Consider the following 22546-nt stretch of genomic DNA (forward strand, 5'->3'; position numbering starts at 1 on the left):
GAGTTTGCACTGTGCCTCATGGCCGTGGAGTAATTAGATTGGACTGATGGTAAGACGACAGAGGGGTTCTTGCCTAATTACTTTTGTCTCCTTCCCTCCCCACACTACTGCCAAACAGACTCACACAGGTAGGCTGTGCAATATGTGGAGCAGCCAGAGACATTTTCCAAAGTAATAAGTACACTACAGTTGATTGGCATGTTTGCTGCAGCTGCCATGACAGTTTTTTACATTTGTCTACGTGCAAGAATAAAATGACCAGAGATCGTGATGCTAATGAAAAAAAAGGAAGAATAAATATCTTTCCTTTTTTTTGTTTTTTAAATCACATCAAGTAAAACATGTACACAGGTACGGTAAATGGGAACTCGGGGTATGGGTGTGTTATCCAAATAATGTTGTGCAAAAGCTGTTTAATAGGATGTTTGCTGTTGTATTTTTTGACATTTCTCAATGCATTTATATGTTCATATTTCATTTCAGCAAATTATTTATTATGTTTATTACTATTTTACTTCACTGCTCTGTCACAAGCAGGAAAATTACTTGTCAAAGTTGTAAAGCAGCTTTGATTCTTGAAATTGTACAGTAACTAATGATGCAATAGCCGTAATATTTGTCAAAGATCTTTATGTCACAATCTGATTTATTTGTCAACTATGTAAAACAGACAAAGAATCTACCTTTCCAGAAACAACCCACCCAGAGAAATATAAACAAAAAGAATTACCAACAGAGGTAGACAGACAGGAACGCCAGCGTCCAAGCGTGTTTTTCATTGTGGGGAAAGTTCGGATAACAGTTGTTTTGGGCCATCAATAATTTCAGCCAGCCTTAAGAGTCTATTCGTCTGTCACCGGACGGCAACTGTTCCTCGTTCTTTTCCATTTTACGAAGAAACCCCAAAACCGCATCCATTTTGTGATTGAATTCGGTCAACGCATGAGGCTGAGTGTTGACCACCTGCCCCACTCCCTCCGGAAAGACCGGCAACTTAGTCCCTTCCAGTGAAGCTGCTCCCATCATATTAGTGTTCAGTTTTGTCACTATCACTGAAAGATACATTAATATAAATGATGTATCCACATTACTGTAGCTTATGCAACTCACTGCATACTTGTGTACCTACATGAATTGTAAATTGTGTTTTGTAGGTTGCAGTTATATTTCACAAACCCTGTTATCAAGAGTATAGCCTTTAATTAAGATTTAGCTTGTAAAATTTTACAACCAATGAATCTCATTCATTGAGTCTTTTTTTCACTCATTTTTTAGCTACTTAGAGCTTGCCATTTCCACGGAAATGTACCTCCTTTTTGTGTTGTTGTTTTTTGTTGTTGTTGAGAAAAACGTACTTAATGTACTGCAGTTTACTGTTTATACTTTGAGAGACTTTCCTGGAGCCACATACATGCACACAGCTCATCTAGTTTCTTCCGGAAAGCACACTCATTTAATTAAGGTAACCGTACACGTGTGTGAGGGTGTGCCGTTTTCACTTCCTGAGCTACATAGTTACTTGTTCTGTCTGCCTTTCCCACTTTTTGTTTGTTTGTTTGTTTGTTTTTTGTATTTTTTTTTTTACAGTTCCTCTTTTCTGTCCTTTTCGTTCACAGACATCCCTGGTCTTTTATAGCTGTGAAAGGAACCCCATCTTCTGCTGTAGAAGATCATGCTCTCTATCAAGGTAGGAATCGTTTTTCAACCTATGCTGTCCAATCAGCCTATTCCGGTCCAGTGTTCCCAGAAAAAAAAAAGTTATTTTCGGTACATGATCAAAAATGTGCAGCGTCAGAAAACCCTGCAGATGAGAATAGTTTGTATTTTGACGAGACTAACTCATATTTTGTGTGTTTGTTAAAAGGGACAAAAGCCTCCTCAGAAGCCCGAAGCTCTTGTGTGTTTCAGTTGAGCTATGCAGAGCATTTCACCGTAACAGCCAGCAGCCAGTGGGTGCAAGGTACCTCTTCATACCTGGATGCACATTTACTTTCCATAGATGTTTCATTTGGAGTGTTAACGGTTCACAACGTCCACGTTTCAGTTTGGATCTCGGTTTTCTTGGTCACTATTTTCGGTTTGATTCTGTATGTCTTGACTCAGAAAGTAAAGTTATGTCTTCCATCCATCCATCCATTTTCTAATCTGCTTATCCTCATGAGGGTTGCGGATGTGCCGGTGCCTATCCAACCGTCTTCGGGCAGGAGGCTGGGTACACCCTGAACCGGTCATCAGCCAATTGCAGAACACACATAGACAAACAGCTATTCACGCTCACAGTCACAATTTAGAGGGACAATTTAAAGTGTTCCATGAACCTTTCCATGCATGTATTTGGGATGTCGGAGGAAACCGGTGTACCCGGAAAAAATCCATGCAGGCACGGGGAGAACATGTACACCCCTCTTCCTCAACTGGCGGACCGCGATCCACGACCGGACCGCCGACCTCCTCTGTCCGGACCGCCGACCTCCTCTGTCCGGGCCCTCGGCAAATTGTATAAAATAATACTTTATAAAGTGATTTTTACGTTATACATTTTATATTTGTGGACTATAATCTGCGCATTACCGCGATCACTTGTTAAAATTATCCGTTGTATTCTTTGCGTGCACTAACAAATGTAATGCAGAGGACCGCGGCAGCGCGACTTTGCGTGTATAATGTTTGACTCACTGGACTGGAGACTCTGGCTGACCAGGGCATGTCGGCGATAAGATGCGCTGATTGGCTCCTCTGAACTGAAGGTGTGCCCATACATAAGCGTCAGCATATACGATGCGCTGATTGGATCGTCTGAACTTAAGGTGTGTCCATACATAAGCGTCAGCACGCGTCTATCGCAAAACACACCCATTCAAAATGGATGATTGTGTCAGGAAACAGACGCATGCGCGACCCCACAGTGTGCTCACAGCTTCAGCCCAGGACAGCCGCACACAGACAATTAGACAAAACGAATCGCGGGAGGTTTCGATTGTGTGCAGTTCTGCTCCCGTCTACATCGGGGATCTTAGCAGCTGTTTAATAACAGAACACCGCAACATGGGAAATGAACATCACAATAGCGTCTTCAAATAATATTTGCATGCCTCAGACATTGCATTCACCTTTAGTGGAAGAAAAGCACTGCACATTCCTGTGCTCCCTTGTGTCAGTATTTAAAATGGTTCTTAACTCCTCTTCTGATATATTTTTTAAGTGATTTCAGAGGGGATGGGAAAAGGGGAATTGTACAAATGAAAACAATATTTTTGTTTTCATGTTTAGTATTTATTTTGGTAAAATTAGTATTTTGTTTTTGTTAAATTAAGGGAAAAAAGACAACCACTGTTTAACAAAGTTAAAGTAAAAATGTCTTATTTCCCTAAAAGGGCTATTTCTATTATTAAGCAGGCACAACTTAACAAAATAAAAGAGTTTCTGTGCCTCAACACAATACCTCTCATTATTTGCTGTGTACTGGCAAAGTGAATAATTGTTATTTTCATGCACCCCATTATTGGTTGGTTGTGAGGAGTGTTGATTTGTATAAGCTTGACTTGACCATACTAAATGGGCATATAGCCCTGCTCCCCATGACCGCCGTGCATGGGACCGGACCTTGGTCTTATTTTTAAAAAAAAAGTGGACCGACAGCATTTCTAGTTGAGGACCACTGATGTACACAAAGGAAGGCTTGAGCCGGAATTGAACCCTTCACCACTGCACTGTGAGGCGAATGTTCCAACTAGTCATCATGCTGCCAAGTTATGTGTTTAAAAAAAACAAAAAACCCTTCAAAGTGTATATTCATAACATTCATTTTAATTACTATTATTAGTATTGTATTAGGTTAAACGTGAAAGAATGAATGCAGGAAATATGTTCATAGAATTATTATACGATGGACATAGCTTGAGGTGTTTCTAAGAATGTAGCGATTTCAAGCGAGCCCTATTCTCTCCGACGCAAGATGTCTGGTACATAAAATGACAACTCGGAAGTCTGTTTCACACAACAGACCCGGTACACTAGTCTTGCTATCGTCTGATATGTTGTGCACATAATGAACGTCACTCAAAATAGGTATTTAGTGCTGGTCGCTAGTCTGTTCTGGCGAATGTTCGCAGAACCAATAGTGTAGCTTTGTGACACCTGACTCATTTCCGTCTTTTTTCCATGTGACCATATCATGAAGGTCTGTTTTCCACTCCTTTCAGAAGAATTAAATTTGTTTCCTGCGTCTATTTTTGGACATGACGAACAGTAGAATCTCCTTGGTGACCTCGTTTTAAAGTGCTGATTTGCATGCAGTATTTAGCTGTTGATCGCACGCACGGTGCGATAACTCTGATTTTTGACTGCCGCAATTTTTTTAAAAATCAAGATGACACATTTATATCGACCCAAATTTGTATAATGTGGAAGAAAATCACAGTGCGGAAACATTTTTGTCGCCTAACCTTTTATGTGGGGAGAGAACAGGCCACCGGGATAAGACAACCGTTCGTTGCCAACAATTGTGTGTCAAACTAATTGCGACAAATTAATTACAAAATAGTTCATGAATGTCATTAATTTACTATAATTATGATGACTCGATTTGTGAAATCACTTTTTTGTGTTGTATCATCGATACAATTCAGTCCACGCTGAAGGAAACTGTGAAGCCTTAAGATGTTAATTGTATTATTTTTCTTAAAAACTGATCACAGGCCATTACATTGTTTTAAATTAAAAACAAGACAATGTTGTAAAATATCTTAAATTCTTTCATTCTGAACATATTGACAAAATTCAAACATCATGTTGTTCCTTCATTGCAGCTCTTTCGATGACATTGTTCTTGCTAGGGTAAAAAGTCACATACATAAACATGCAATGCATAAACAATCAAGTAAATAACTGCAATACAAAAAGAGCACCCCCAGAGAGCGCTATTACCTACTGCAACGTCGCAAGCCGCCAATTAGCATTGGCGCTAATGTACACTGCTTTGCCTCATTAGTAAATGAGACAAAGCACATGTTAGGACCCAAAACACCCAAACAGAATGGTTTGGACATTTATCGAAAACGATTCCTCCTCCAATTTCAGTCCAAAGTCTGTCGTAAATGAAAAAAAATAAAATCCAAATAATTCTCAGTAGGCGGCCCGGTAGTCCAGTGGTTAGCACGTCGGCTTCACAGTGCAGAGGTACCGGGTTCGATTCCAGCTCCGGCCTCCCTGTGTGGAGTTTGCATGTTCTCCCCGGACCTGCGTGGGTTTTCTCCGGGTACTCCGGTTTCCTCCCACATTCCAAAAACATGCGTGGCAGGCTGATTGAACACTCTAAATTGTCCCTAGGTGTGAGTGTGAGTGCGAATGGTTGTTCGTTTCTGTGTGCCCTGCGATTGGCTGGCAACCGATTCAGGGTGTCCCCCGCCTACTGCCCGAAGACAGCTGGGATAGGCTCCAGCACCCCCCGCGACCCTAGTGAGGATCAAGCGGCTCGGAAGATGAATGAATGAATGAATGAATGAATGAATAATTCTCAGTAGAAAAAAAATTAACAATTTAACATGTTCCTGGGCTGTAATTAATCAGTGATTGTGTTATCATCACGGCACCACGTTCTCATCAATTGCCTCAGTGCAATGCTGGTGTTATCGACTTTGCTTTTACCAACGCTTCATATCTGATTCCAATTAGATGCTTCTCATCTATCATCTGATCGCAACTTTATGAAACAAATTCCCCAGGCATACTAAGATCGATATCTGTGAACCAAAGTAGTGGCTGCATCATATACTGTATGTTTAAAGATTCATGTGTCGTCTGACTCTTTTTCAATCTTGCAGCCCACAGCCAATTTTTAATCTCATACCTGTAGTAGAAAAAGTAATGGGTGGAAAGAGTCCTTCAATGGCCTCTTTAAAATCAGCCATCCTAAAAGCCGGCCGAAAGCTCGCTTTTTCCAGATTGATGTCCTGTGTAAAACCAATTTGTGAACATTGAATTAACCTCCTTCCTCCGATCAGAGGTATAACTCAGCCAGTTTCAACCACAGCGAGAATTTTAACACCAAAGACATACGGTTCATGCTAAATGTTGATCAAATCAATTGTTGCGGTCACAATGACATCGTCCTGCATCTAATTATGTTTTAGGGCAACCCAAAACAGCTGCCTTAACGCACACTTGGTTCACTACAAGACTCCACTTGTGTGCATACAATATGAAAGGGAAGGGCAAATAAATTCCAGCTCTGCTGTTATTCTGATGCACACATATTCTGTGAATAAAGTATTTAAGATGGCTTGTAAATGGATGCTGCAAGTCAAGAATTTGACATAAATCTTACTTTCCAGCTGACTCTGTTTGTCTGTGTGTGTCCTACAGAGGCTGAGTGGACAGAATGGTTTGACAGGGATGATGAAAGGGGATCTGGTGACTGGGAGAAGCTGTCAGAACTGCGTGAGGCCTATCCCGATCGGATGTGTAACAGTCCGCTGGACATTCAGGTAAATGTTGTACAAAGTACGTGCATACAGTGTGCACAGTTATTAGGTAAAGTGTACTGTAATCTGAAACTGAGGCATCATTAAAAATTACAGCAACCGCTTTGTTTTGAGAAAAAAAAAATCTAAAGTACTGTATATCCTACATCCTCTTTTCCCCATTATTATTGCTCAGCATCCTTGGGGCCCTTGAAATGCACAATGTACTGCACAACAGAATAAGGCGAAGTGGAACGCTGACATTATACAGCAATCGTATACTGTACTGATTGACATGGGACTTCGGCATATCATTAGTAATATTTAGTATAATTGTCATTTTTGGGCCAAATTGTGAAATCTGCATAACTGTACATCCCTTCCACTGCTGCACCATCCTGTCTTTCTTCCTATGTGCTTGGCCAATCACAACATTTAAAATTTTTAAGAAATTGTACAAACCAAATGGCAGCGGGCATGAGAAAGAGTGCCCCTGCTGTCCACAACTGAAACATTAGCTCTTCTTTGATTAGTTTTCATCATATAGTTCATGTTTCTTAAATTTCGAGACACTAAATAAATTGTATAACTTCAGTCAGCTAGGCTACTTTAGGTTCACTGCTTTGCTCGTGGTCAGTTTGCTTCCCATAAACATCTTTTCATAGTGGAATCCAAAACTCGGGAGACTCTGACAACTCTATGTAGCCTTTGCACAACATGAAGTAGTGTTTCCAAGCCAAAACACATGCTAAGAACACAAAAGGAGTACAGATTGTGCTGAGAAAGTGTCAGGATGCCCATTACACCTGCTAGGTGTCAAGGGGGATTGATACTGTTGGAGATTATAACACTAATATCCATACCCAAACTGAAAACATTGTTATGGTCGATACTCCAGTCATACAAATTTCCCTAGTGTGGGACAAATAAAAATTGTCCTATGTTATTTGAAGCACTGTATTTGATGTATCACACTACGAGGGCAGTCGGTATTGAATGGCAGACTCACACAAGGACCACACCAGCGGCGGAGCTGCTTTCCATGCAGCAGTAAACCTCACCATGTGGGAGGAAATCGGAGTACCCGGCGACAACCCATGCAGGCACAGTGAGAACATGCAAACTCTACACAGGAAGGCCAGAGCCAGCTCTTTGAACCCTGGACCTCTGCACTGTGAGGTCGACGCGCTAACCCGGCGGCCACCGGGCCGACATTTCAAGTTGTTTTGGGAAATCACAGACATTGTGTCCTGTGACGTAATGAACTATATTGTCACTGAATCTGTAAATTAACTGGCATAATGATAGCTTTGTATCTGTGATAGTTCCAGCCTGAAAATCTAATGAACATGGTTAGTGTAGTGTCCAAGGTTCTTGGGCCTGGCCGTTTGGATGTCACCGACTACTCAGACAGACAGCAAAGGCCTGAAATGCTGCTGGCAGCTCACTGACAGACACACCAGACTGACAATGCCCACCTCTGACGATAAATATAACAACAAGCTGGTGTCTGTTATATTCCTGTACTGCATGGAGAGCATATAGTACAGTACACACTCTCAAGCTTTTTTGTCGTGCAATGTTGTGCAAAAGTCTAAGGTCAACGGTATTTGTTTTTTCTAATGACAATATTTAACAGGAGCTAATGTGACGCAGTAACAGGTTGGCACAAATGAAAACACAAACAAAAACAATGTCCACAAAACCTTTGTTTGTAAAAGAAGAACCAATTATAGTTCAATCCATTTTGACAACAATCTTTGTTTTTCGGTCTAGAATTGTTGCATCGTACAATCCCCAAATCATAATTGCACCTCCCGGCTGTTCTCAATTCTCAGCTAACTAACAGAGCGATAGACAAACAATCCCAACACAAATCTGTGAATTGTTTTCATTTCAATAATAGTTCATCTTTGGTGTGCTCTCTACTAAGTGGCTTTCTAGTTATAATGATCAGTGTGGAAAACAAAAAAAACACAAATCAAATCGTACTATGCATCAAAAAAGAGCACTGAAACCATGCTAACTCTACAAGGCACTCAATGTCAAATTACTTGAGTTAGTTCAACTGAAGTTTTCCCTGCAGTTTATCTGGTTTGATGCAAACATTTCAGCTCGAGCAGTGGTTCTTAAACTTGTTTGAGGCACCGAACCCAACCATTCCATGTGCCCATTCACCAAACCCTTCATTACTGAAAATTAAAAATACATTTTTTTTTACAAATTCAAGACAAAAAAAAAACATATATTAAAAACAGAAAAGAAGTAAACACTATAAGTGTAATTATGTTTTTTAATCGTGCATAAAATGAACCAGCCATTGATGGCCAATTGGGCATGTCATAACTAATTGACACATTGAGTGTATCTTTCCTCCATGGCAGAGGCTCTGTCAAATTCCTGAGACTGATTCACCAAACCCCTTGGGTTTGATCGAACCCAGGATAAGAACCACTGAGCTAGAGTTACTAATAGATACTTTACCAACAACCAACCAATGTAACCTTTTTCAACTAGGATATTTTGACAGTTGCATCAAACATGCAGGTTTCGGGTTTGAAATTGTCACAGTTCTATAAAACTCCTGTCTGTTTTGTGTGCGATTTCTTTCCAGGCTGAAACACATGATGGCATACCCTCCAACCAAACCGGAGATGTGATCCACAAAAATAACAAAGATTATGGCTTTGTCTGCCGCAATAAAGACCAACCTCATGGCCTCTGTCGCAACTACAGAGTTCGTTTTCTATGTGGAAAACTTGGTAATAGTATTATTCACAGAATGTTTTGTTTTTTGTTTTTTTAAACGTAACGTGTATGTGTATGGAAAGATATTAGTTGGACCCAACTGCTTGAGTGAGTAATAAATAAATAAATAAATAAATAAATAAACAAACAAACAAACAAACAAACAAACAAACAAACAAACAAACAAACAAACAAACAAACAAACAAACAAACAAACAAACAAATAAATAAATAAATAAATAAATAAATAAATAAATAAATAAATAAATAAATAAATAAATAAATAAATAAATAAATAAATAAATAAATAAATAAATAAATAAATAAATAAATAAATGAATGAATGAATAAATAGTATATACATTAAAAAATAATAAATCCTAGTCTCACCCCTCGGGTGGTGTCTGCCCCTCATTCAGCTCGGGTCCTCTACCAGAGGCCAGGAAGCTTGAGGGTTCTGCGCAGTATCCTTGCTGTTCCCAGCACTGCACATTTCTGGACTGAGATGTCCGATGTTGTTCCCAGGATCTGTTGCAACCACTCATCGAGTTTGGGGGTACTGACTCGAGTGCTCCGACCACCACAGGCACGACTGTCACCTTTACCTTCCGGGCTCTCTCCAGCTCCTCTCTGACCCCTTGGTATTTCTCGAGTCTCTCGTGTTCCTTCTTTCTGATTTTTCCATCACTTGGGACCGCTACATCCACTACAACAGCTTTCCTCTGCCCTTTATCTATGATCACGATATCTGGTTGGTTCGCCATTACCATCTTGTCAGTCTGGGTCTGCTCCTGAGCAGCCAGGATGAGTGCCTCTGTGCTGTCCTTCAGGCCACCCCTCTCAAGCCACTGATAGGACTTCTTGAGATCAGCCACTTCAGTTATGGTCCGGTGGTACATCCCGTGTAGGGGCTTGTCCTCCCGTGATGGTCCCTCTTCCAGTGCCTCATTCGCTTTTCCCCATTGTCTGAGACATTCTCTGAGTACATCATCCGTTGGAGCCTTCTCCTTGATGTATTCATGGAGCTTGGATGTTTCATCCTGGACAGTGGCTCTCACACTCACGAGTCCCCGGCCTCCTTCCTTTCGCCTTGCGTACAGTCTCAGGGTGCTGGATTTGGGATGGAACCCTCCATGCATGGTTAGGAGCTTTCGGGTCTTAATGTCCGTGGTCAGAATCTCTTCCTTTGGCCAACTTATTATTCCAGCCGGGTATCTGATCACTGGCAGGGCATAGCTGTTTATTGCCCGGGTCTTATTCTTGCCATTGAGCTGGCTTCTTAGGACTTGCCTCACTCGCTGGAGGTATTTGGCCGTAGCCGCTTTCCTTGTTGCCAGTTCGAGGTTGCTATTGGCTTGTGGTATACCAAGGTACTTGTAGCTGTCCTCAATGTCTGCTATTGTTCCTTCAGGGAGTGAGACCCCTTCAGTGCAGACTACCTTTCCTCTCTTAGTCACCATCCGACTACATTTCTCAAGCCCGAATGACATCCCGATGTCGCTGCTGTAGATCCTGGTTGTGTGGATCAGGGAATCTATGTCCCTTTCGCTCTTAGCATACAGCTTTATGTCATCCATGTGGAGGAGGTGACTGATCCTAGCTCCATTTCTGAGGCTGTATCCAGAGCCTGTCTTGGTGATTACTTGGCTTAGGGGGTTCAGTCCTATGCAGAACAGCAGTGGGGAGAGTGCATCACCTTGGTATATGCCACATTTGATGGACACTTGGGTAAGTGGCTTGCCATTGGCTTCGAGTGTGGTTTTCCACATCCTCATCAAGTTTGCAACGAAGGCTCTTAGGCCCTTCTGTGCTTCGCTCATGTATTGATCCATGTATCCACTTATCTAATCCGCAATGATGCCTGACATGAGCTTCCATATTGTGGAGAGTGTCATGATTCGGTTTGGGACCTACAGGTGGCACTGTGGGTCTCCCCCTGCCGCTGCACACCTGTTGGTCATTTGGTAATTAGTGCTTTAAAAGGACTCGCAGCCCGACCACTCATAGTCAGGTCATTGTGCTTTTTGCTGCTGTCATGTTTGTTTGTTGTGTTTCTATTATTGATAGTTTTGAGCTTCAATCACGGTTCTTGTTTGCTACTTTGGACTTTGTTTGCTTAGGATTTAGTTTTCTGTGTTTTATCAATACACTTCTTCAAATACACCCTGCTCCTCCCTCCACCCTGCTTTTTGGGGTTCACCGCCACCTTGCTACGTAACGGAGAGACTTGGTTATTGGCCGATAGTTGGATGGGACTGCACCTTTTGAGGTATCCTTCATGATTAGGATCGTTCGCCCTTTGGTTAGCCATCCTGGGTGAGTCCCATCCCTCAGCAGCTGGTTCATTTGTGCTGCTAGGCGCTCATGGAGTGCTGTGAGTTTCTTTCGCCAGTAGGTGTGGACCATGTCCGGGGGGCCTGGTGCTGTCCAGTTTCTCATATCTGCCTGTATGTATGCCACTGTTATGGTAACTGGGTTCTGTTCAGGGAAGTTGCTGTGCTCCTCTCTCGGGGTCACCAGCCATTGTGCACCACTGTTATATGCAACCTGCTTCTCCCATTTGCCTTTCCAGTACCTTTCATTTTCCAGTCTTGTTGGGTCAGCTTTGTTGTTAGGACCCTGCTACTGAGCGTACACTTTTGCAGGTTGTGTTGCGAACAGCCAGTTTATTCGTCTGTCCTCATTCTCTTTCGTGTACCGCTTTAAGCAGCTGGACAAGGCTTGGGCCTTTGTTTGGCAGTTTCAAGTGCTTCAGGTATGGTCATCTGTATGTACAGTACCTCGTATATCGGCCTTTTCATCACACCTCTCTGGGCCTCCGATATATTCATTCATTCATTCATCTTCCGAGCCGCTTGATCCTCACTCGGGTGGCGGGGGGTGCTGGAGCCTATCCCAGCTGTCTTCGGGCAGTAGGCGGGGGACACCCTGAACTGGTTGCCAGCCAATCGCAGGACACACAGAGACGAACAACCATTCGCGCTCACACTCACACCTAGGGACAATTTAGAGCGCCCAATCAGCCTGCCACGCATGTTTTTTGGAATGCGGGAGTTAACCGGAGCACCCGGAGAAAACCCACGCAGGCCCGGGGAGAACATGCAAACTCCACACAGGGAGGCCGGAGCTGGAATCGAACCCGGTACCTCTGCACTGTGAAGCCGACGTGCTAACCACTGGACTACCGGGCCGGCCTATATATATATATATATATATATATATACAGTATATATATTATCATTATTATGATACTTAATTGATGTAATGTAGCCTCAGATTAGCTTGTCAGTAGAATTTACTTAAAATAAAAACACTCCACATTTCATCTGTATTATAATTAGTCATCACATGGTGAATAAAGCACAGTAGCCTATCTGTTGGCAGGCTGCTCTTTCTCAAATGCTTGCTGCCTGCCACATTTCAGAGTACAGTAACCACACTGCTCAAAGTTCATGATCAATGCCCGAACCACATTTGGATTCCCAGCCATTTAACTGTGATGATATTCAGCATTCTGAAAAATATCTGTATCTGCCTCTTTTTAAAAATCTGACGACCGATAAGAGCTCAATTTAAAACTGTTAACATCAGGGGTACTATTGATTTAAATTTTCAGCTAACTTTCTAAGAATGCTGTTGACACTGGGAACTCTATGTACCTTTTGTTTTTGTTTGAAATTCATACAAAGATAAGTTAAAATGTAACATTTCACTCATTTTGGAAACCTATTGAGAGCTATTTAAGTTTTTATTTAACTTTTTAAGACAAGCTAATGATTCTGGGATGCCCCTGAACCTTTTGTTAGCATTTTAAAACAAAGATGCCCATTGTAAGGCAATATGCTTAAAGACATTTCAACAAAGTTAAGAGCTGGAGTTTGTATTTTCTTTTTTTTTCAACACCCACTTTTGCTGAAAATTAACATTGGCTCGTAATATCGGTTATCAGCTCGCTTCTAATAATCGGTATGAGCTATGGTGGTGTTTCATGTGAAGGAAATTTCTCTGCTTTGAGCACAAGCAAGAGACATGACAGTATTTCAAAATTTTCTTAAGAATCAAATCAAGTCAATTTTATTATCAAATATGCTTTATGTGCAACGTACAGCACAGATGAAATTTCTGTCCTCTCAACCACAGTGCAAACACAGGACAGAGAACAGTCGCTGCCGGTACCCGCGTCACCATCAACAGAACAGTTAATATAAAATGACAAAATAATACAACACAACACATAAGACACGGACAGTCATGCAATCTTAACCACTTTTCTGAGTACACTTTGTTGTTTGAAGCAGTTATAGAAATGTCAGAATCAGAATCAACGTTTATTGTGAGCATTGTCATAAAGTGTGTTCCATTTCAGCTACTTTCACACAGTCACAAGAGGAAAACAATTGTTGCATTCATGACTCTACATCTCCTTTTGGATATTAATGACTCGCTGTCAACAGTCATTGTCCATTGCTGTCGTTCTAACTTTCAATCTCCAATCCTGCAGTCCGTCCTCAGGCCTCAATTTCCATCGACATGATGTCCAACAGCACAATTCTGGATCTTGCAGACGAGCCAGTGGGTTGGCAACCTGGTGACCAGGTGGTGGTGGCCAGCACCGACTACTCCATGCATCAGACTGAAGGGTTTGACCTCATTCCTTGTCCTACCTGTACAGCTAACCAAGTCAAGGTGCAAGGTGAGGAATGTGACTCATAGCACAATCTCACAATTTAAAAGGTGTGCAAACTGGAAAAAATGAAGGTTCTTTCTTCATGAAGATTCTTTATTGCATTGCATGACTTGTTTGATCTGATCAAGCTTTGTGTGTAAATACTAGAAAAGGAAGTTGCCCTATATATATATGGGCGGCCCGGTAGTCCAGTGGTTAGCACGTCGGCTTCACAGTGCAGAGGTACCGGGTTCGATTCCAGCTCCGGCCTCCCTGTGTGGAGTTTGCATGTTCTCCCCGGGCCTGCGTGGGTTTTCTCCGGGTGCTCTGGTTTCCTCCCACATTCCAAAAACTTGCATGGTAGGCTTGCATGATTGGACGGTCTAAATTGTCCCTAGGTGTGAATGTGAGCGTGGATGGTTGTTCGTCTCTGTGTGCCCTGCGATTGGCTGGCAACTGATTCAGGGTGTCCCCCGCCTACTGCCCGAAGACGGCTGGGATAGGCTCCAGCGCCCCCCGCGACCCTAGTGAGGATTAAGCGGTTCAGAAAATGGATGGATGGATGGATATATATATATATTCATTCATCTTCCAAACCGCTTGATCCTCACAAGGGTCGCGGGGGGTGCTGGAGCCTATCCCAGCTGTCTCCGGGCAGTAGGCAGGGGACACCCTGAATCGGTTGCCAGCCAATCGTAGTGCACACAAAGACGAACAACCAACCACGCTCACACCGAAGTACAATTAAGAGTGTCCAATCAGCCTGCCACGCATGTTTTTGGAATGTGGGAGGAAACGGAGCACCCGGAGAAAACCCACGCAGGCCCGGGGAGAACATGCAAACTCCACACAGGGAGGCCGGAGCTGGAATCGAACCTGGTACCTCTGCACTGTGAAGCCGACGTGCTAACCACTGGGCTACCGGGCCGCCTATATATAGATAGATGGATAGATGGATAGATGGATAGATAGATGGGTGGAGTGGAGAGACATACTGCATTGTACACAGCAATCTGGGTACAGGTCTTCAGGTTACGGTTTTCAAAGACCCTGCTGCGTAGGTGACCAAAGGATGATGATGCTTTATTAATATGGGTGTGGACTTCAGTGTCAAGGGAACAGTTTGAAGATAAAGTGGAGCCAAGGTAGGTGAAATGGTCCACGACGTTTAGTGGAGTGCCATTAATGTGAAAGGTGGGGGATGTGGAAGTTGGGGTCGCGAGTTGGAACATGACCTCCGTTTTTTTTAATGTTGATCTGAAGACCAAAGTATTGGAAATGGTGTCCAGGGCGTGCTGCATACAGTTTGAACTGTGAGCTAGTATAGTGCAGGCATCAGCATACTGAAGCTCACAGATCTGACAGATTTTTGTCTTTGTGTGAGCCTGGATCCGTCTGATGTTGAAGAGGCTTCCGTCTAGGCGGTACTCCATATGGACACCGTCTTCATGTCCCATGCCATAGTGGAAGAGGAACATGGTGGCAGAGAGGAGGATGTTAAAAAGCACTGGAGCCAAGACACAGCCCTGCTTCACCCCAACTTTCACCTTGAAGAGCTCTGACTAGAGTCCTCCGATGAGCACTCTGGCTTGCATCCCATCATGCAACTGCTGGAGGATGCAGAGAAACTTGGGTGGCACCCCAGGTTTGGAGAGGTGTTTCCAGAGCAACTCACGGTTGATGGTGTCAAAGACTTTGCTGAGATCGATGAAGGCTATGTACAGGTCCTTATGATGTTCTCTGCTTTTCTCCATTAGCTGTCTTAAAACAAAGATCATGTCAATGGTGGATCTAGTCTTCCGGTAGCCACACTGAGTTTCTGGAAGGACACCTTCTGAGATGTGCTTGACCACCCTGCTGAGCATGATTTTGGCCAAGATCTTTCCTGCGGTGGAGAGGAGAGAGATTCCTCGGCTATTCCCACAGGCTGCTCTATCCCCTTTCTGCTTATAAATAACAACGATGTTAGCATCCTTCCAATCGTGTGGGACGGTCCCAATTTTCCCAGATGTTTTGAATCAGGATGTACAGTCGGCGCGTGAGGAGATAACCTCCGTGTTTGAAAACCTCTGCAGGGATGCCATGAGGTCCAGCGCTTTTGTTGTTCTTTAGGCCCGCAACGGCTTGCTGGGTTTTCCAGAATAGGATGGTGGGGTGTCGAGGCTCATGATTGTTGGCAGGTCTGGAAGACTGTCCAGAATGTGTGGGTTGACAGGGTTGGTATGGTTGAGAAGATTTTCAAAGTGGTTTGCCCAACGGGCAAGGATGTCAGGGTGGTCCTTGAGGAGTGCAGAGCCATCACCTGATCGGACTGGAGCAATTGCCCGCTTCTTGGGACCACACAGTGCTTTGATGGCACTGTAGAAGCCCTGGGTGTTGTTACAGTCTGCCAGGTTTTGGATCTCATTTGCCTTCTGCACCCACCAGGTGTGCTCCATGATACGGAGTGCTTGCTGGGTCACTGTTCTAACTGCAGACAAGGTGGCTTTACGGCGTGAGAGATGTAGGCCATGACAGGAGAGCTTTATGGGCCTCATGCTTTGCTTTCAGAAGTGTATGTATCTCGGTTGAGTTGCAGTCAAACCAATCCTAGTGGCGTCTCCTTGACTGGCCAAGCACCTCCGAAGCTGTGCTCTGGATAGCCTGGTGCAGTCCAACACTCGGCTCCGCGCATGACACGGGTAATGAGGACATCCCGTATGTCCTTTTGACGGACAATCACATAGTCCAGGAGATGCCAGTGTTTGGAGCGGGGGTGCTGCCAGGTGGTATTAAACCTGTTCTTCATTTGGAAAATGGTGTTGGTGATGACCAACTGATGCCAGGTCCAGCAGTGTTCCATGAAGCTATGCATAGATTTTTTCTATTTCGTTTATTATCCTTTCGACCGCAAGGGGGATGCTCCGACGATTGCGGTTTACCGTCCGGAGTGTGCAGAGCAGACAATTTTTAGACCATTTTTTTCTGGGTCCCTCCCCATCACAGGGGTGAGCAGTGTGGAGCTGCTCAGTCACAATGGAATCTGCCGAAGACATGAGCTGCTCCATCCCGCAGTGTCAATGACCATCACTCCATTGCCGCCTGTGTGCATGGTTTGGCTAGGCACTCCCAGCCACATCCTTGGCCTGTGCCCACCGCCATTCCACATCGCCACAGGACTTTGGGGTATTAGGGGGATGCAGGGTGGGGGATTGGGTGTGGGGTTGGGGCAAGAAGCTTGCGCAGAGGTTCGGATTAAGGTGAGGGTGTGGGTGCACAGTCCTCACTCACACCATCTTCACTCCTGCCAGGTGGTTTCCGGTGGCATGAGGGTACTCATGACAACCTTCTCCTGGCAAGAGTTGCAGGGGGCTGCCGGTAGTCCGGTCTGTTGGACTCCGCCTGTGCCTGCCCCCAGGTGCCCGGTTTGGGATCACTTTTTGTCTGGCCTCTACCCTGCCAGGAGTGCGGAACTCCTGCCGACATAGCTCTAGGGGTCATGGAGACGCGCAAAGTGCCTCACCACGATAAGGTGGTGATCCCATCGAGGCACAAAGGAAATAGTACAAAAAGAGAGACAACATGGAGCTCCCACAAACATGTATCTTGGTTCGCATTAGCGCTACTGTACACTTTGCTTTGCATCATATTAATAACTCTTCACTAAGAGCGGGATGGCCATGGATTATTTTTCGGCACATGACTGCCGCACCCCGTTGCTGATAATGTTTCGCCGCATGACGGCCTGTCGACAACAGCCCCCTACTGTACCCCCAGCCCCCCACCTTGTTGATGAGTATTTTTGGCAAGTGACGGCTCTTCACATCAGTTTGTTATTATGTTATTTGTTTTTCCATCTATTCCAGGGGCATTTTGTGGAAGGCACAATAAATAAATGCTCTTCAATCGGATGACAAAATCTACAACCAAAATGGGTCATCAATTGCCATTGATACCGCTTATTTTGGACTGGGTCGCAGGGAGTTGCTCGACCCATCCTAGCTGACTTCGGGCGAAAGGCAGACTACACCCTAAATTAGTCGCTGGTCAGTCGCATGAGACACAATGTATTATATTTGCATCCAATTAATTATTTTTTTGTTTGTTTTAGCCCAAGAAGCAAATGATCCATTGTTTTTCACTTAGGTTTAAAGACCCCTGACCTACAGTAGACTGTCAAAAAACTAATTGCCCTTGATTTTGGAGCAACATATATTACCTTGCAAATAATCTTTTCCAAAGACTCTCGTAAATATTTCAACAAGTCGATGCAATGGCATATTCTGCACATTTTACCAAGGAATAGCTGCGGATGTGGAGTGAGTTTGCAGGCTTGCGTGTTTTTAGTTCTGTGCAGGTCAGATTTTGAACAACCTAGAGTACTGTGTTGGAGTCAGAGAAAAGTGTTTGAACTGACTCAGGTCCAAGGGAAAGTCACAGCCCGTATCCTGTAGGCATGTGGGTTTCTTAATGGGCCTATTCATGCTGACTTAAACATTAAATATATACAAGTCAACATAAGACGTAAGCACAGGACATTTTTGTTTTTCCCAAAATAAATAAATAAACAAACAAACAAATAAATAAACAATAATGTTATTTTGTTTTCTGTTTATGCTCAATTATATGTATGTGTACTTATACGGTTACAGGACAGTATTTCAGGCGTGATTTGTCAGCTGATTCATATGTGTCTTTTTAAACAGTACATAGCAGAGTTGCAAATACCGGTTCATATGTATACTCATATACTCACTTGTATTTCCTGACACACATATCCTGACACTTCAGATTTTCCAGTCTGGGGGGGAAGGTTGTGTGACAACTCGGTGCAAGATGAAAGAGAGTTAGAATTATCTGATCCAGCCAGATGGTTAAGATAAATGACTGATCATGTTTAATAACATTGGATCTTGTTGATTAACAGCTAATTACTTTGATTTTTTTTACATAGACTTTAAATTGCCGTTTTTTTATTGCATTTGTATTCAATTCAAAATTGTTAAGTAATATAACATTTTATTCAAATGAAGTACATTTTAAAACAAAGTGAAAAAGAGGAACAGAAAATATTGTAAACATATATTACTTATTAGTACAACAAATATCAAACTGTATAAAATAATACACTGAAATACTTCCCAGTCTTGAGGGTGTTAGCAGGTATGCAAGACCCCAAATACATTTCACTCCCAGGGCTTGAAGATGCTTAAATGTTATGACGCTACATACAGCGTTTGCGTCATTGCTGCTTGCAAATGTAAATGGTCCTGTGACTCAGTGATGGTTAGCCGTGACTAAACTGTCAATGATTCGCGTGTTGCAGAAGTTGCAGTCCAGAGTGGCATTTTCATGCTTTCCATACAATCACTTGAGTGCTAGTACTTCTTCAAATTATTCATTGGGTTTGTTGTGCTGCCAGTTGAGGGCCGACGTACTTTTTTTTTTTCTGTCACTGTGTGCGGCCTGTGGATTGAGCGGCCAGCTGTCATGCACATCACTACTCCATTCAGCATTGTTTTTTTAATTAGGTTTTTTTGTAAACTGAATATATCTTCTTTGTCACTGTGCATCTGTATTCGCAGCTCCAATTCCAACATTGAAGTAACTAACTTAATACAGTTTCCATGGTGAAACAACTTATCAGATCTCCATGGAAGTTTTGTTGTGGACGTACGCGCACTTAGTTCAAGATCAACGTACTTAGACTAAATTTAACTAATTCCGGTCTGCTGTTCCGGAGTCACGTGATCGCTATTTTTCAGTTCAGATACAAAACAGTACAATACATTTGTATTTAAATCGCACTTTTATAACAGCTGCTGCAACAACAAAGTGCTTTGCAAAACAGTTAACATAAAATAATACTACAACAGAACACGACATAAAACATCAACCAAGATCATAAATGAGTTCTGTCTCCCTCTGTAAGCCGGTGCCATATATAGATAAACGAAGATACATTATATCTTAGAAATAACAAACTCTCACACTAATGTGCCTCAGCAATGGATAACTGGATGGGAATCCCTGATCTACTTGGGCATTTTAGCTATTTGTGGGCCGGCCCGATCACTGTCCACTGTATGCAAATATATACTGTGGTAATATTTATTTTTGTCTTTATTAGCATATTAGGTATTAGAGTAATCCAAAATTAATTGAAAGTGTTCAAGTTACATTGCTTTCATATTATGGTACTCTAATTATGTTAAACACTACATTTTTAAGAGGCATATAGTATTTGTACTGGGATACATTTTTAAAGTAACCCTCCCAACCCTGACTAGATGTAACCACAAGAATAAACACTACCCAACCTAATAACTACTGCAGAAGAGTGGACCAGTAACCTTCAACATGCCATTTTAAACATCAGGTGTCTTTTCAATAAAAAATGATAACTAATTATGTCGTTGCCGATCGTAAAATACCAACTGAATACCCTGTGATACCAAAGTGATTTGTTTCTAAACATGTTAAATTAGGGCTGCAATATGATGATTATTTTGTTGATTATTTGATGAATCCACTGATTCAGGGTGTCCCCCGCCTACTGCCCGAAGACGGCTGGGATAGGCTCCAGCACCCCCCCGCAACCCTAGTGAGGATCAAGCGGTTCGGGGAATGGATGGATGGATTTGATGAATCCGATTTACAAAAAATACTTTTCAGGAAAGTGGTTACAACAGTGGACAGCTATCCATCCATCCATCCATCCGTTCATCCATCCATCCATCCATTTTCAACAACACCTATCCTGAACAGGGTCAACGAGGGAGTGGGTGCTAGAGCCTAGCCTAGCTGACCTCGGGCGAAAGGCAGACTACACCCTGAACTGGTCGCCAGTCAGTCGCAGGGCACATATAGAGATGAACGACCCTTTACACCCACATCCACACCGTCACCGAGTGGGAACGGATCTCATGCTGCCTGCACACAAGTCAGGCACCACTACACACAGGGGACAGCTATTGAAATGTTATTTACACCTTTATGAAAGAATCTTAATTTAACAGTTGTGCAATAGCCACCACAGTATTTTCGCTTGAGTAAGTTGGAATTTGGTTGTAACGGCAACAGTGACGATGAATGAATACCAGAAAAAAAGAGAATTGGCAATTGGCAACAGAGGTGACAGAAGTGACAGTGAAGCTGATAATGCTGAAGAAGTTGAGGATTCTGATGAGGATGTTGAAGAAGCTCAGGAAGCCGAAAATGTCCCACCTGACAACGCTCAAGAACACAAAAAAGGCAGACATGTCCAAAAAAAAAAACCCTGCCTCCTTTCTCAGGAGAGAGCAAAGTGAATATTGAGCGAACAGACGCGATACATTTCTTCATGAATCTATTTCCCAAAGATCTGATAAATGAAATGACAAACCAATCAAACCTATGCACTGCAAAAAGGAAAAGAAAACCCGGCCATTACAAATGGTCAACTGAATTGATTACTCTGGATTAATTTGGCCATGTCATACCTCAAATATCGAGGGTGTACTGGTCATCACAGAATGGGCTGCGTCTTGATTTGATAATGAATGAAATGCCGCTCAAAGGATTTCAGTAAATTCTGAGGTTCATCATCATCATCATCATTTCAGTGATAATTCTTCACTGGAGCCTGGAAATATTGATCAACTTTTTTGAATCAGGCTGGTGTCGGATATATTCAACCCCCCCCCACCCAAAAAAAAACTTGCTTGCCGCGGTGGATCCTGAAGAATTCTGATCGATTGATGAATAGATCATCCCATTTCAAGGACAATTGTCTCTCAAGCAGTATACAATAATCCCTCGTTTATCGCGGGGGTTATGTTCCAAAAAGAACCCGTGATAAGTGAAATCCGTGGAGTAGGATTTATTTTTAAAAAGCAAAAAAATGTGAGAGAGACGAAATTTCAGCACATTTGACAATAAAGTTGTACTTGGTACTTGATAGTCAGCTTCATTTTTTTACAGTTATTATACAATATTGAACTATGTATACAATCAGTCTTTGGTTTCATTGTATTACACTGAAATCAAAGACCAAAAATTTGTAAAGGTAAATTTGGCAAGCTGTACAGAGATGAGGTGCGGAGACTGTTCACCCTTAGCCAATCAGGATGCAGAACACAATTCACTGTTTAAAAAATGCATTTTAAAAACTGCACACAAAAAAACAGTGAAACACCGAAGCCATGGAAGGTGAACCGCATCATAGTGAGGGATTACTGTATCCCAAAGAAACCCAAACCCTTGGATGCAAAAGTGTGTGTTAGAACAAGGAGTCCTGGACGCACGCACAGATTTGATGTATATCAGAATGTGGCTGGGCGGTGTCTGTGGATTGAGAATGGCTGTAGATGTCATCATGCGCCTCTGTGAAAACGTACAGCAAAAGAATTACATCTTTTTTTGACACTTTTCCTTGCACCATTCCACTTATTCAATCATTGAAACAACAAGGCATCTACGGCACTGGCACGTGTAGAAGCAACAGGCTCCAGGGAGCGCAGCTGAAGATGAAAAATGAAAAGAAACTCAGAACAGGGAAGAGGATATTGCTCTGTTGTTACCAATGCTGAAAACGTTCCTGTCACACGCTGGCTGGATAGTACAGTGATTCACATGACCTCTTACTGTGTTGGTCAGTGCCCACCAAATTTGGCCCAGAGATAGAACACGAAAGAAAGGAAAGGTACTCAAC

At 42.8% G+C, this 22546-nt stretch overlaps 1 protein-coding gene across 1 annotated transcript in view; it reads left to right on the top strand.

The window, feature by feature from the left end:
* The window catches only part of cemip (cell migration inducing hyaluronidase 1), a 162005-nt gene that overhangs the window by 76635 nt on the left and 62824 nt on the right, over positions 1–22546 (top strand). Inside the window, exons 7-11 of the mRNA XM_052063842.1 lie at positions 1617–1687; positions 1865–1960; positions 6364–6485; positions 9076–9223; positions 13711–13902. Of these exons, the coding sequence (XP_051919802.1) occupies positions 1617–1687; positions 1865–1960; positions 6364–6485; positions 9076–9223; positions 13711–13902 (629 nt within the window). The remainder of the gene's footprint in view (positions 1–1616; positions 1688–1864; positions 1961–6363; positions 6486–9075; positions 9224–13710; positions 13903–22546) is intronic.

The sequence above is a fragment of the Hippocampus zosterae genome, chromosome 4 (genome assembly GCF_025434085.1).
Source record: "Hippocampus zosterae strain Florida chromosome 4, ASM2543408v3, whole genome shotgun sequence".
NCBI lineage: Eukaryota > Metazoa > Chordata > Actinopteri > Syngnathiformes > Syngnathidae > Hippocampus > Hippocampus zosterae.